General features: G+C 37.8%; 1 protein-coding gene across 4 annotated transcripts in view; it reads left to right on the top strand.

Moving 5' to 3' along the window:
* Positions 1 to 16,704, top strand: part of SOCS6 (suppressor of cytokine signaling 6) — a 35,463-nt gene extending 18,759 nt beyond the window's left edge. For all 4 annotated transcript variants that reach the window (XM_036321222.1, XM_036321220.1, XM_036321223.1 and 1 more), the window contains one exon: positions 6,870 to 16,704. In XM_036321222.1, coding sequence (XP_036177115.1) covers positions 6,999 to 8,606 — 1,608 coding nt within the window. In that variant the 5' untranslated portion in view covers positions 6,870 to 6,998 and the 3' untranslated portion in view covers positions 8,607 to 16,704. The remainder of the gene's footprint in view (positions 1 to 6,869) is intronic.
* Positions 16,705 to 16,975: the final 271 nt, after the last annotated feature.

The raw sequence follows: 16,975 nt of genomic DNA, 5'->3' as shown, positions 1-16,975 counted from the left end.
AGAGACCTGCTTCTCATGATTCCAGGTGGCTGAAACAAACATTCTACATGCACTGCCTCTTTTCTTTTGTAAGTATGGATAGGGTGGTTTTTTTTATAGTAAAATAAAACCTGCCCAATGGTTACAAAAAGATCTAATGTAGAAAATATGGACTACCGGGGGCCTCCGGATCCCTTTTCCTGTTCTAGAGATAATCACCTTTTAGACATTTACTCTACATATTTAGGCATCTAGATGTATACACAAATGAGGTCATTCTTGCATTTTGTTTTGTAGCTTGCCTTTTTCCAACAATGTGTCTTGGACCTCTTTCTTTACCTGTATAGTATTTCATTGTATTGATAGATTATAATTTATTATACTAATCCACTGGTTTTTGATGTGTATTATTATTGTTGTTTCTCCTTGGAAGATATTTAAGTCTGCATTTTTACCAAAGTGAATTAGGCAGAAGTCTGTGTAGTAATTAAGTGGGCTCATTCTATAGAATCAGTTGTGTGATTTTAGGCAAGAGCCTTAATCTCTGCCTCAGTTTCCCCATCTATGCAATGGGAACATTACTATTGTTATTGCTACTATTAGCTGCAAGCACCCAAATAGCCTCATACGTGCTAGATACTTTTTAAAGGGCATCACATATCTGAACGTATTTAAACCACACAACTAACTCGAGTGATCAATACTGTTATTTCTAAGATCACACAGCTGTTAAATGGTGGAGCCAATGTATATGTGAATTTATGCATTCTGATTCCAGACAAGCACTCCTACTGTGTTATACTTCTGCGTGCATACTACCGAATTTACAGGGTTATAAGAATTAAATGGGACACAACATATTCTGATGGCCTAAACTAAGGCCTAACATCTAATAGGCCAATATGTGGCCTATTTTTACCAACAATAGGCCAGTACTAGGTACATGATCAAGTAGTATTAGCGTTTGGAAAAAAAATCAATTCTGTAGAACATTGTTTTCCATATGTCCTTGTTTTGGTATGAGTATATACCAAAAAGACAAATTCCTAATAAAATAATCACTTGGTTAAAGCACATGTGAATTTAAAATTTTGGTAAGTATTTCAAATAATCCTCCACAGATTGTACCATTTACACTTCAACAGTAAGTTATGAGTGCCCAGTTTCCCGTACCCTTGCCAACATTGTTAGTGATTGAACTTTTCAGACTCATAGGTGAAAGATATTATCTTGTTTTGTTTTGAATTTCCTTTTCAGTGAATTTTTAGAGTTGAGATACAGTTTGCATACAGTGAGACTCACTCTGTAATGTACTGTCTGCTGTTTATACAAGTGCATTCAGTCATGTCACCACCACCACACCCAAGATTTAGGACAGCTCCATCACCCCAAATTTGTTTGGCTTCTTTTTGATTAATAAACTGAGAATCTTCTAGAGCAGTGGTCAGCAAACTCATTAGTCAACAGAGCCAAATATCAACAGTACAACAATTGAAATTTCTTTTGAGAGCCAAATTTTTTAAACTTAAACTATATAGGTAGGTACATTGTTATTAACTTAATTAGGGTACTCCTAAGGCTTAGGAAGAGCCACACTCAAGGGGCCAAAGAGCCGCAGTTTGCTGACCACTGTTTTAGGGTGCTGATCGGTCACTTAAATTAGTTTACCTGTCTCTTGCTTGCTTTAGTTTTGTTTGCTTTCTTGCCTGTCTTCCTTCCTTTCCTTCTATCATTCTTTTTGTGTGAACTGTTCATTTGGACATTTTGCCCATTTGCTGACAGAATTGCGTGTTTTTCTCTTACTGATTTCTGAGAGCACAGTCTGTATTACAGAAATTTATCTTTTGTCATATGTGTTTGCAGTTTTTCTCCAGCTTATCTTCTTTTTCTGCCATTTTTTGGCAATCTAAAAATTTATAAATTATGCTTTATTAGATTTTTCCATCTCTTTTATGGATTTAAGGTTTTGTGTAATGCATTGAAGGGCTTCCTGCAGTGCAAAGTTTTTATTGTAATATCCCCCCCCCCCCCCATCATTTTAGCATGTCCTTTTAGTCACATATTCTTGATTTATGTCTTGGTCTATTTCTTGACTTTGTAGTCTTTGTTTCCCCTTTAATTTTAAGCCATTACAGTGTATTTTAATATCTTGTGCATCTCATTCTCCCTCATTTGTCCTTTGAGTTTTTTACTTCTTTCATTGTTTATAAGCCAAAGTTAGCTTCATTATAATTTTGTCAGGTTTCTTACAAATTCATTGTTGATGATTTCTTGGATCTTGAGTTAATGTTTTAACAGGAGTGAATTGTCTTATTTAAGAGCAAAGTCTGTCTGCCCTGGCTGGTGTGACTCAGTGGTAGAGAGTTGGCCCATGGACAGTAGGGTCTCGGGTTTGATTTTGGTCAAGGGCACATTCCTGGGTTGCAGACTCGTTCCCCATCTCCTGTCGAGGTCCATGTGGGAGGCAATCAATCAATGTGTCTCTCTCATATCAATGCTTTTTTCTCTCTTTCTCTTTCTCTCTTTCCTCCCCTCCCACTCTCTAAAAATCAATGGAAAAATATCCTCGGGTGAGCGTAAGGTGTGTCTTTCTGTATATCTGTAGAACAAGGATGATCCTCTGAGTAAAATTGTTGATGTGGTTTCAGATTTCGCAGTGCAACTAACTTAATCACTTGTTGATTTTTGGTGTAGTATCACAGAATATCCAGTTATATGGAAAGGTTATTGTATGAAGCGCTCCTCCCTCTTCCACCTCTGTGTCTGTAGGAGGCTGGATTTTCTTCTTACACTTGAACTAAAACAACATACTGTAGCAGACCAGATACAGACGCAGACGTGAGAGTCCACTGTCTTAAGTCAGCCAGTAATCTAAAGCAGTGCTACTTCTCTCATTAAGTTTTTATTGTTTGGAAATTGTATTTATTTTTCATGAAAATATTATTTATGTTAACATTAATGCATATATTGTCATTTAAAAATGAATTAATAATGAATTGTTTTTAAATCTTCTCAGTTTTAATTTCTAAAAGAGTAACTTTCAGTAGCATGACCCACATAGACAAAGCTTCTTGTGGTTCACATTCAATTTTAAGAAGATAAAGGGGTGCTGAGTCCAGAAAATTTGGGAACCACTAAGTTGAGCTACTGACCAGCAGGGCAGTTTGTTGTAGGGGAAGTGGTGAGCTTTGGCGTCAGCAGCCAGGTTCAAATTCCAGATATGCGATTTCCTAGGGACAAATTATTTTTAACTCCATTGGGTAAATTTTTCTTCTTGAGACCTGGTTTTCTCACTTGTAAAAATGGCAATGAAAAAGCTGTTTTAGTTGTTAAAGGTTAAGTAGTTTGATGCTGCCTTGTAATTTATTAGGTGTTACAATGACAGGTATGACTATGTCCAATCATTTTTTAAAAAGAGATTGTGAAATTACTTAAAGATGTTCTGCCCATATGTATAAAATATTCATGTCTAAAATCTTTTCACTTGTGACTTCATACACATTTTCAAGTATACATGTAAACTTACGTTTTTACAATTAGGAAAGCAGTAAAACTAATTCAGAACGTATACTTAGGCATCATGAGACAGATGGTAATCCTATAAAGAGATGGCCTATATTTTTAGAAGTGCAAACAGAAAAACAGATACTCTTAAAAATTCCAGAGTAATCTTTGCCTAGAAAATGGGATGCGATGAAAGACCATCTACTAGCCTAATAGAACTTTTTATAGTTTCTCATGTCTAAAATTGAATCTTACTTAGTGTTAGTATTGAGTTGTATATGGATTAGTAGTTGAAAAAGAAATAATCGATCAAGTAGATAATTGCCAAGTCCTTTTACTGTGGTGATAAGTCTCTTGCTTTCTATGAAATGGATGTAGTAGTGGGAAACAGAACCATGTGACCCCAAATTTAGTGGGGTTAATTTATATGTGAATACTTGTCACCTGGGAGCAATTATGTAACACATGAGCCTCAAGGTGCCTATCATTGTAGAGCAGTGTTCTTATTAGTTCACTCCACTGTTCGTTCAACACATACTTATTGAGTACTTTCTTTGGGCCAGGTGTAAGCTCGGTGCTAGGGATAAAATGTTGAGAAGAAGATTGACACAGTCTCTGTTAGGATGATAGACATTAGTCAGATAATTATACAAACAAGTCTAAGCATACATACTAGATGGGAATTCTAGGCAGGAGAGGGATACAGCCTTCTGAGAGCCTGGGATTGGGGGATTTCACATAGGAAGAGAAGGATGTGTTTCTTTAGGAATTGAGAGATGAGCTGAAGTTTGAACAAATTAAGAAGAGGAGAGTGAAAAAAACCCCACACACAACACATTTCAAATCAAAGGGCCAGTAGCTTAAAAGTTCTATACTTAGACTGTGATGAATATGGATGCTTTCAGTGTGAGTGGAGCAGAAATCAAGTCAAGAATGGACATACCATGTAGGATCTCATGGGCCACATTATGGAGGTTTATTACTTTATTCTAAATAATGATAAAATTGTCCTTTCACGTGAGGAACGAGAGAGTGAAGGTGGTCAGGGTATCATTAACATACCTGATTAGAATTGCATGTCTAAAATTCATTTACTCATAATTACTGAGCATCTCCTACACCCTTGGTCTGGTCCTAGGCTCTTGGAAGACATCAGTGGGTAAAATAGGGTTAAAATCCCTGCTTTTGTAAAGCTTACATTCTTCAATATAAAGAGGTGGAGAAAGACAAAGGACATAATAAATCCGACTAACGTGATGCAAACACATTATACATCTTTTTACCAGAAAGCCAATTTGTTCATTTTTGCTTACTATTTATTTCCTTGTCTCTTACTATTTCTGTTGATATTTTTCTTGTTTTTATTTTTTATTTTTATAATTTAACATGACTATGTGTGCTACTTTCTTTTTTATTTTATTTAAAAAAAATTTTTTTTATTGATTTCAGAGAGGAAGGGAGAGATAGAAACATCAATGATGAGAATCATTGATCAGCTGCCTTCTGCACGCCCCCTACTGGGGATCGAGCCCACAACCCAGGCATGTGCCCTTGACTGGAATCGAACCCGGGACCCTTCAGTCCACAGGCCGGTGCTCTGTACACTGAGCCAAATCAGCCAGGGCACATAAGCTACTTTCTAATGGCAGATAGTAATTCATCTTAATTATATATAAACAAAATATCTAAATTCTGTTCCCTCCAATAGGCTTCTTATTCTTGTCAAAAGAGATTAGGTATTGTGATATGTCTTACTTTGAGTACAAAACCTATACTGTCTACGTAAAAGGAGTGACTTGCCAGCTGAAGTACATTGTCATTATATTATCTAATTTTTATGAATGTCTGTATTTTTGTCAAACAAATAATATATGTTAATAAATGTTACATGTTTATGCTTTGATAGAAGGTAGTGGTACTTGGATACTGAGTTCCTGATATACAATAATGTTAAAAAGTAACTGGTGTTCCAAATATTTATATGTATTTTATTTTTTGCAACATGCTCAAAAACATAGGACATGACAATAAGACTTTTTAAAATTGCTTCTTTATAGAGATAATGTTGCTGATCCCCCCAATAAGTTGTCTGATCTGATTGTTTTTACTATAAATGATTTCACGTAGATTCTGTCTACACAGTAAGCAAGTTCCATCTATAACTAAACATTTGTAAGACACCTCCTTTCAACTGCTACTGTGTTATCATCACTATATCACTAATGAATTTGTATTATAATTTATCCATTGATCAATCTCCTACTGGATTATGAGGCCATAAACCCTTTATTAATCTACACTTTACCACACAGTGCTGGGTATATAGTAGGGCTTTGTAAATGCACAATGAATTAACGAATGCCATCAAGGTTAGGGGAGGTCAGAATCTTAATTTTTTTAGCATTTTGCTCAAGTTCAAGCTTGTTACATTATACTTTCATGGTTGCACAAACTGTAGGACATGGCCACAGAGGAAATAAACCATGCGAAGTAAACAGAATGATTTCTGTGATCAGCTAATATGAGTTAGGAAGCCACATTTTTTTCCTCCGAAATGACTTTCAGAAAGTCTCTACAGAATTGAAATCCTGTCATTTCAATGATGGAACAGTGTACAAAAAAGTTTAGAAATTATGTTTCTGGATACAGAAGTAAAAATTTGCCATTGGACATTGCAAAAATAAGAAGAGGAAGACATGATAATTCTGGAACTATGCTTCATGATCTTCTTCCTAGTAGATCTCCACTGACCATACCCAATTGTACGGGAGTGCCAAAGGTGGGGCACCGGGCCGGGGGTAGGGGGCGTGGGGGGAAGAAGGTGAGTGGGCCTGGAAGGGAGAGAGCAGCATTGCTGAACTTTCCTAGAGAGCGTATCACAGATTGTGGGATACTTTTATCTCTTCATTTTTACAGATGTTTATATTTTTAAAAACATGTATAAGTTGTTGAGGAATCCACTAGGCTTGATATTCTCTAAGTTTTCATAGTTCCTCCTCCTCCTCTAAGTGTTTGCTGTTTGTGGGACACACACTGGTGACTGGGCCCTGTGTGAATTAGTGCTGAAGGTGAGCATTAGGAAAGACCAAAACTCTGACCCATAATTCAGGAGACAACAAAAAGCAAGGTCTAAAAAGAAACAGGTAGATTAGGGTTTGTTCTTTAAGCATTATTTGTCAAATGCTGATTACATAGGAGGCACTGATCTATTTTGCTGGGTGACATGGGGGCGGGCGGGGAACCCTGTTCTAATGGACCTGACTTTCTTATGAACATACCTGGGTATCTTTGTTCAAAAGCTAAAGGATTGAAACTGAGTAAGATAAAAGTTTTGTGAAAAATTTTTTAATGTGACCTTTTAATAATGTTTATTTTTTTTATTTTAGAAAATGGCTCCAAAGGGTAAATGAAGCTGGAAAAATATGCAGATGCAGCGTTGCATATGGCTTGTCCTGGTGCTCAAGGACAGTACTCCAGAGAGAAATTGATTCCCTTGGATTCGGTCATCAGTCATAATGAAGAAAATCAGTCTTAAAACCTTCCGGAAATCTTTCAACTTGACTAAAAGTAAAGAAGAAGCGGATTTCATGGTAGTGCAACAGCCCTCACTAGCCAGTGATTTTGGAAAAGAAGATTCCTTGTTCGGTAGCTGTTATGGGAAGGACATGGCCAGCTGCGACATCAACGGTGAAGATGACAAAGGGGCCAAAAACAGATCCAAAAGTGAGAGCCTCATGGGTACGTTAAAAAGACGGCTTTCTGCCAAGCAGAAGCAGAAGGGCAAGGGCAGCGGCCCCTCCGGGAGCTCTGCTGACGAGGACACCTTCTCCTCCTCCTCAGCACCCCTAGTCTTTAAAGATGTGAGAGCTCAAAGGCCCATCCGGTCCACGTCCCTCCGCAACCATCACTACAGCCCTACACCATGGCCTCTGCGACCCACAAACTCCGAGGAGACATGTATCAAGATGGAGATGAGAGTCAAGGCCTTGGTCCACTCTTCCAGTCCGAGCCCAGCCCTGAACGGGGTTCGCAAGGACTTTCATGACCTTCAGTCGGACTCGGTGTGCCAGGAACAGAACAGTTCCCTGAAGAGCTCAGAGTCTCAGAACGGAGACCTGCACCTTCACCTTGATGAGCATGTGCCTGTCGTTATCGGACTTATGCCTCAGGACTACATTCAGTATACTGTGCCTTTAGAGGAGGGGATGTACCCTCTGGAAGGACCCCGCAGCTATTGTCTGGATGGGTCTTCTCCCATGGAAGTCTCTGCGGTCCCTCCCCCCGGGGGAGGGAGCTCCTTCCCCGAAGATGAGAATCAGGTCGACCAGGAGCTTGTGGTGGCCCCAGAGATCTTTGTGGATCAGTCGGTGAACGGCCTGTTGATCGGCACCACGGGGGTCATGCTGCAGAGCCCCAGAGCAAGTCACGACGATGCCCCTCCACTCTCACCGTTGCTACCTCCAATGCAGACGAATCCGATCCAAAGGAACTTCAGCGGGATCACCGGCGCAGACGCCCACGTGGCGGAGAGTATGCGCTGTCATTTGAACTTCGATCCTAACTCTGCCCCTGGGGTTGCCAGAGTTTATGACTCAGTGCAGAGTAGTGGGCCCATGGTTGTGACAAGCCTTACGGAGGAGCTGAAAAAACTTGCAAAACAAGGATGGTACTGGGGACCGATCACACGCTGGGAGGCAGAAGGGAAGCTAGCCAATGTGCCCGATGGCTCTTTCCTTGTTCGGGATAGTTCTGATGACCGTTACCTTTTAAGCTTGAGCTTCCGCTCCCATGGCAAAACACTTCACACTAGAATCGAACACTCAAATGGTAGGTTTAGTTTTTATGAGCAGCCAGATGTGGAAGGACATACGTCTATAGTTGATCTAATCGAGCATTCAATCAGGGACTCTGAAAATGGAGCTTTCTGCTATTCCAGGTCTCGGTTACCTGGGTCTGCAACTTACCCCGTCAGACTGACCAATCCAGTGTCCCGGTTCATGCAGGTTCGCTCTTTGCAATACCTGTGTCGCTTTGTCATACGTCAGTATACCAGGATAGACCTAATTCAGAAACTGCCTTTGCCTAACAAAATGAAGGACTATTTACAGGAGAAGCACTACTGAAATTAGGGGAGCCCCGCGTCCTGCACTTTGGGAGGAAGGATAAGAGATTGAAATACAGTTTACAGATGTTCATTGCTATCAGAATCTTTGCTGCCATACTATTTCAGTTTTATATGTAAAAGAGTAATCAATTTGTTTTCAGGTGGGAAGTGTGGGCAAGGTGTCTTGGTTTTATTTTGGTTCTTTAAAAAGGGAATCTTGAGGCTTAACAAGTGTGAGTTCTCTTTCATCAATGTGCAGAATAATCACAATGTGAATTATCAAATTCTCCTTTCCCCCACCCCCCGTCCTTTGCTGCTAGCCACTGTGATTTTTATGCATTAAAAGCACATTTCATGTGTATTCAACCCTAAGTAAAGTTGAATGAAACTTACAGAATGAAAATTGTCATGTCTCTTTAAATGACCCATTTTCAAAGATAGTGTTGAGTAATCATACCCTTGTCATAGAACACAGAATTTACACGTACACTGAAGATGATTTTTTAATCTCATACTTGAGAAAGATTAATTTAGAATTATGAATTGATGTAATCTTGGGTACTGGAATGTGGACCTGCAACTTATCTTTTATAACACTCATTTCTAAATTATTTTAAAGGCTGTGCTGTTTTTTTGTTTTGTATTGTGAAAGTTTGAATTTTTCTGTTGCCTTCATTTTCATCTTGTGATTTGTCTATTTTAATAAATGGCCTTACATTAAAAAATCATAAAGAAATGCATATCACCAGTTTAGAAATTGTTGCCTTTTCTGTCCTTAAGCTCTGGTACAAATTGGCATAACAAAGCTCTATGGAACTAGAGATATTAAAGAAGTACTAGATGGTCATAGTTTTCTGTGATAGCAGTTTTTTGTGTTATCTTTATTTTCCTTTGCTAAAATGTTTTTTGTGATTTCTTTTGCTTAGTCAACATTTTCTTGGGTGAACTTGATATATAGAATTGATTTTTATAAATGGACTAGATTCTGTTGGAACATTCAAGTTTCTATAAAATTTAAACTGATTTGAATAGAAAGAAAACATTCTTTTAAAGTTGGATTTATGTTTTCTTATGTGTAGTCACTATTACGATGTGCTAGATTTGACCCTTCATTCATCCCACCAAGAAAACAAACAACAAACCCAGTGACTTTAGTTGAGAAGTTGTAGAAATTGCGAACACCATGTAAGAAAAACTGTATCAGATATATGGTAGTCTTGTTGCCTTCCATATATACTGCCACTTAAAAACAGGTTTTTATTGTTTTTTGGTGTTTTTTTTTAAGTCTTAGGTAAATTGGCATTGTTAGTTATTTTAACTTTTAGATTCAGGTTTTTTTTGTTTGTTTTTTTGTTTTGTTTTTTTGGAGGGGGGTGATATCCCCAGTACTTTATAGTTATTTTGAAATGTAGGGTTTACTCACTTCATGATTCTTTAGTGTAGTATTTTGGGATTGCCTCATCCAGAAAATGTTTTCATTTCAGATGCAACATGTAATTTAAGACTGTTCTACCTTTGTCACTCAGTTTTCCTAGCTCGCCCCCCCCACCCCCCCGGTTTAAGAACAAGCGTAAAGGTCTTAGGTCAAGCTTAATGGCTTTGTCATTCAGACATAGTAGTATCCCTTTTTTTCTCTATTTGTTTTTTAGGGTCACAACTGAGAATTAAGAAGAAAAGGCACAATGCCATAACATCGTGTGTTATGGTATTTTAACTTAAAGGGGGAAAGGTACTTAATTTTGGTGGAATGTTGATCGTACCTTGTTACAAAGCCTCATTTTCTGATGTTTTCACCTAAGAAGATGGGAGTGTTGAGTATACTGTAATAATATAATTTAAGTGTTCGCTATAAGCTATTTGGATTAAGAACTATTACAGAGTTGTAAACTTATCAAATTAATGCAAGACATTTAAACTATTTTTTTGCAAAACTATTTATTTTTAAACAATCTAAAGTCTATCTAGGGTGAGTTAAAAGTCCCTGTGCATCTATATTAGATGGCAGGTATTGTCACAGAGTCACTGTGTATTAATAATAGATGTTGAGATGGCTTCTCCATGTTTCTAGAAGCTTTTACATGTATGTACCCTTTGTGAGATCACGGTGCACAGAGGTCTTTGGACTGCCCAGAACCCCATCTCAGCATGCGGGCGTAGCCTGTTCCTTACATTTTCCTCATGGGAATGTGTTTAAGATCTAGCCATTTAGTTTCAAGTTAAGATTACTCTGATTTTCATCTGAATGTTTTTAAAATTGTATTTTGTGTTTTTATGGAGGGCAAGTGTTGATACTCTTCTAATTTAGAAAGTCAGTTCTTACGTGCTTTTGTATATTCGTATATCAAATTCTTTAAAATGCCCTATTCTAATTGAATTTGAAATTCCTAGGGTCTGGTACTGTGTTGATAAAAATAAAAGTATTTGCCAAGAAATTATTTACACACAAAGAGAGAAGTATTGCAGTATTTTCTGCTTTTGCCTAGAGAGAACCATTTGGAGTAGGCAATGCAATATAATAGGAAAGATTGGCTTTATAGGATCCTAAAACAGTCTGGTTAAAAATGGGAAGGGGAAAAGAGATAAATGTTCATCCTGTAGTTTGGTCTAGCTACAATTTGGATAAATTTCTGGATTATATTGAATGATGGCTTAGATGACATGGACACAAGCAGGAGTGATTTTTAAATGTGATTCTAAAAGTCTGAACTCAAGGCATGAAAGAAAACAAAGCTGTATCCTTTTGCCATGATAAAATGAATCCGCTGTTTTTATCAAATATTTCATCAAAAACCATGATGGAGGCCAGAGCTATTTCCAGGCTTACTAGGACACTATTACGCATTTTTATAAAAAGAAAGCATAGAGAGTACTTGAAAAATATCTCACTCTTTCTCTTCTAAAGAAAACCATTATCTTTCTACTTGGTGCAATAACCTGAAGATTTCAAAGTCAAAAGTATCATATCACAGGAAATGATCACAGAACTAAAAATAGTTTTTAAGGAAGTCAGCTGCACAGGGCAAACTTCTTGCTATGAAGAAAATCGTGTGCCAAAGGCTAACTCATTGGCACACAGGAAATACAATCAAGTATACATTTTCATTTCTGAGCCAGTATTATTGAAACAGGACAAAAGTTACTAACATCTTAAATAGAGATTATATGCCATGTCTCTGCTTGTGCTGAAGTCTAAGTATCTTTCTTAACAGTGCTTTCAGAAACGCCAGTCTTAATCATTGTACATTTCACATTGTATACGAGAGATTTGCTTTATGAGTGATTCCGATAACATATTTTCAAATCTTAGTGGGTTTTCATCAAATATGCAGTCTGATTTTGAAATTGAAATCTCTACCAGCATTAGACAGTTTTGTTGAAAACTAATAAGGAACAATTGCCAGTTCCGTAAATAACTTAAAAATTCTAAAGTATGAGTATGCTAGTAATCACAAATTTGGTTTCTTCAAATACTTTTTTAATCCTGCAAAGATGGTTTTTTATAAACATCCTTTGTATTAATTAGTCACAACATGGCAGATGCATAGCTGCTGTTTCTGAAAAGTGATCCAAACAGTCCATCCAGAGGTGATGAGAAATTCTTACAGAATTTTGTAATAGGTATACACGTTGGGTTAAAGGAATTTTGTAGTCGTTGGAGTGCCATGGAATTAATCCTTGCAATCCAGATTGCTGTAGTTTACACTTTTCTGTATGTTTCCAATCAGGTGTGTATCATTTGTACGAGAACACCACACAATGAATTATCCAAAGTCCATTGATTTTAATACGTGTTTTGGTTTGTACACGAATTATAGTAATTTCTTGCACATTTTTGGAAATTAATTGTATAAGAATTTATGTATCTGCTTCTAGATACAGTATGTAAATAAAAATTTCGTTCCCAAGATCTGCCTTGTAGTGTATTTAATAACCAGGTGCAGATTTTAATTCATGGAGGGTTAAGTAGATAATTTTTAGATGTCCCATAAATGGGGCTGAGACTGGAGGGTAGGGACCAGCAAATTTTAGTAAAAAGGGGAAAGTGAAATAGTGTCATTCAAGGGAACATCAAATTAGGAGTCAGCCAATGTTGCTAATGTCTTTAAGCCTTCGACAAAGGCTGGAGAGAATAGGCAGAACATTTAAACAAAGAATCATTAAAATTAACAAGAAAATTGGATTGTGACATTTAAAAAAGTATGTCTCTTATTACTTAATAGTATTTCATGGAACTAGAACCAGGTTATCCAAGTACATTGTATAGAAGTTAGATATTCACAGACAAGAATGATTTCTCATATCACTTAATTTAATGACATGCTTTTAAAGTTCTTAAACTCCATATTGGATTAAAGGTTCACTTTAAAATTTCTTCTATTTTTAATAAGTACTTTTAAAATCCTAGTTAATTCAAAGATAAATTGTAAAATAACCTTGTTTGGAAATATCACAGATTTTGACTTCCTTAGAATCCAAATAACATGGCATTCTGATGCTCAGAGCTGGTCTCGGGCAACAGCACTGACTTTAATTTTAAGGTCGTATTAATCTGCTGGTGGTGGTGCTGAAATACAAAATGATGGGAAGAGAATGGGCTGGCCTCAAGTGTAAGAGGCTAGACTTTACAAACTTACACCATGCCAGGAAAACAGTTTTATTCTCATCTGCCCCTTCTTGAAGTCCTTCAACAGATAGAGCAATTGGGAGTGACTGGGTGCTTGTGCTTTCAAAAAGCTCAGCCCGGAGAAGCGCAAGTGCGCGCACACACACACACACATGTGTTCATGCTCTCCACAAAGATAAAAGACCCTTTGCCACAGTAAATGACTTGTTGAGAATCTGGAGTCAACCTCTGGACTTCATACTTTTTCATCATGCTGACCATAGCCAATTTCTTTTATTCCCTGCCACCCCACCTTTAACTTACCTCACAGGTTTTACTTACCCTTTCACTAGGCTTTTAACTTTCTGAACCAAAATATTTTAACTTTTATTTCACTTGAATTTAGTCCTTACTGTCTGCTATTTTAACCTCCAGTCTAGGTTTTTATAAATATGTTTTTTAAATATTTAGCTTTATTTAAATTTTATTATTAAAAATTATTTGATTCTTTCAATTTTTTCATATCCCAATTTCCAGTTGTAAGGGTTTCCTGACCTGAAACTTTTTCAAAAATTTGACTCTTGTGTTCCTACTTTGTACATGACTTGTCTTGCTAATGAATGGGTGTTTCTGGCCAGCAGCTTTGTTCCCTCTATTCTCCCCCAACACCTCCTCGAAGGCGTCCCGGCCCTGTGGAGTAGTAGGGTTGGTTAGGCAGACTCCTGAAGTTATTGTTGCTTAAGCTGCGTTTTCCCTACTTAATACCAGGCCACCTCACCAGCTCTTCTGGAAGAATGGGGTCCCCCCCAGAACAGGCTCCCTCAGATGGTAAAAGCGGAGGCGAGGCTTGCCAGCCTGTGGGTTATTTGATAGGGGTCGTGAACAGCACAAGTTGCCTTGCCTAGAGGTCATTTGGGACCAGCAAATCCTGTCCTTGGTAACTGGCTTGCAAATTAGGGTAAATCTTAAATTGAAAAGGAAACTCTTTGATGGTGTGACCTGGATTTCTCCACACCAGGAGAGTTCTAGGAAGCACAGGTCTCTATACAAGGCTGTTTCTGACCTCTAACTTGGCTTTGTGAACCTAATAGACATGAGGATTTGGTTACACTAGCCTAGGTCACATGTGAATTTATACAGCGTTCTTTAAATGTATGGCATTTCATCCTGGAATCCCAGTAAGAACAGCCCCTGTGTTCCTCGTGTAAATAATGTGTTCTCTAGCCCCTCCCCTGCAACAGTATCTCCAGCCCTCTCCATGGCGAACTGGCGTGCTGAGGCTCCTGCTCACCTGACGCCTTTGCCACAGCCCTTCTCTCCTCACTGCAGTCCTTGGCAACCTGGCTTTCTTGTGGCTGGCAGGTGGTGAGCAGCATTTGGCCCAGAGATTTATCAGCCTGATAGTGGCCATGGGATGTGACAGTTGCCTAGAAAACCAGTAGATTATGTATCTGTACACACAGGAGAATCCATTGCTCCACAACAAATAGGCTCTCCTGGGATCTAGTTATTGGAATCAACAGCTCAAACTAGACAGCTGGATTTTATACCCAAAGTCTCTTGCCTGTTTGTATAGCCTTAGACTCCTCTCTCCCTGGGACCCACACTTTCTTTCCTTCTCCCCCCCCTTTTATTTTGCCACACTTTCTTTAGATGTTGTATACTTAAGTTCATATAGTGCCCAGTAAAGAAGATATGCTCACAGAACCCTTAGAAGATATCTCTCAATGTCAAATCTGAATGACTGTGTTCCTATTACAAATTCACCATTAACTGTATGGTATGGTCCAGTGTTAATGAATTCGTTCATCATTTCATTCACTCAGAAAGGAAGTATTGAGCTCCTAGGATGCCCAGGACTGTGAAAGTAATTTCAGTGACATGAGTAGCAAGGAAGGACAGGGTTCAGCAAGACCTGATCTTGAGGGGAGGGGTGGTGAGTAGGGAATAGAATGTAGTTCATTCCATCTTCAAAGGGGGAATGCTTTTGGTTCCCCAAACCATTAAAATATGATGGCTTGGTGGGTGGGACTCAGGGACTCCAGCCAGGATTTCCTTGCTGTTCCCACCCTCTCTTTTCACCTAAAGTCTCTGGACGTCACCTTTATTCTCTAGCTTTCCCATGTGGTGGTCTCTACATGCGTAGGTGAGGGATCTAGCGACTGGCAGCCCTGTGGTCACATTGTTAGAGTTTTGTAATCAGCAAGGAAAGGGAGTTTCTTTTCTCTAAGGTTCTAGCTAAGACTCCAAATTGCTTCAACTGCATCACATGTTCATTTTCTACCCCAATCACTGTGGTGGCCAGAATCATGGACTTGTCAGATGGGTGGAGCTGAGCCTTAGGGCTCCTGTGGTCAAGAAACAGGAGCCGGTTCCAACAAGACTTTCTCCCTCCTTACTCCCAGTGGGGAAGGTGGTATCTGAATGCTCCATTCAAGGGGGAAGTGTTCATACATAAAGGAAATGTGCTAATGAAAGAAAAGATTTGAAATATGTATGAAAATGTGGGCGCTTTCCCACGGAGAATTTTGTATTAAATATGATCCATTTATATGAAGCATATGTAAATATTGTGGTAGACCTTTCACATTCTTCTGAGGTAATTGACTAAGGTGACTTATATTTAGGTTATGCCTAAATACAGGGTGGGGCAAAAGTAGTTGTGTGTATATTTGGATTTTTTTCATAGAATAGTGCAATTATCTGGCCAACTCATCCCTAGCAGGTAATAGAGTATCTGGTGTGCAGATGTGGGACAGTAAACCAATATTGACCATTTCTTGGAAAATCATGTGAAAACATTTGAAATCTTTTAAGTGCCATGTGATTTTTTAAAGACCCTCAGCTTATTGATCCATTAATGGCTGATAAAATCATTGATTGAAAGGTTTCCTCTGTTTGCTCACTGCGAGAACCCACCTCTAGTCAGAATTGTTATGTTGTAGTTTTCTCCAACTACCATTTATTAACCTTGTAAATCTGTTGATTATGTTGATCGATGCACATCGAGTTTTGATAGAGATAAAAGGAAATGTAAAAATCACGTCAGAATAAAGCCTCTCCCAATTTTTTGGGACAAGGGATTATATAAAGTGAGAAGAACAAGGAACACAATATTTGGAATTCTTAATTTTAGAAGATTTTTAAGCAACATTGGGGTGAAGAGCAGAGAGAGAGGAGGTTTATCTGAATTTGACTACTGGTTTGACTATTTTAATTTTAATAAATATTGCTTGAACTAAAATATTTTTTAAAATTCAAAAGTATCAATTAAGAATCACTCTGATTTATAATAATATTTCAATAGCTAATAATTTTCAGATATATGAATTGCAGAATAGATACAACATTCCCTTGGCATAAAATTTCCTCTATCATCTCCATTTCCCATTTTTGTTTTTTACCCTGAAAAAAATTGTAGTGGTGTAAAGATTGCGCTGTGCCCAGAACATGTATTTTATTGAACAGGATCAGATACTGAATGTATGGAAATAAAAGACTTTGTCTTACTGAATTATTTAAAGAGACAACTTTTATTATAAGTTAAGAACTTAGTATGTATGCCTAATGTGCAAAATTTACATTTTCCCCCATTGAGTTAAATGTTTAGTTGTAAGGATAATTCTCATAGTACATAATGATGTTTTGGTTGTTTAAAAATTCTAGATAATCCATAATCAAGAGAACTTTTCCCCCTTTTATTGTCAGATGAATCTATTCTGGATGGAAAACATCCTGTAATTAATTTGCTTTTATTCTGCTCTTTGCCACCCCATCCCAGGAGT

Source organism: Myotis myotis, unplaced genomic scaffold (genome assembly GCF_014108235.1).
Source record: "Myotis myotis isolate mMyoMyo1 unplaced genomic scaffold, mMyoMyo1.p scaffold_m19_p_9, whole genome shotgun sequence".
Taxonomy (NCBI): Eukaryota; Metazoa; Chordata; class Mammalia; order Chiroptera; family Vespertilionidae; genus Myotis; species Myotis myotis.
Note: the sequence above shows the minus strand (reverse complement) of the source record. Positions and strands in the feature narration are given on the sequence as shown.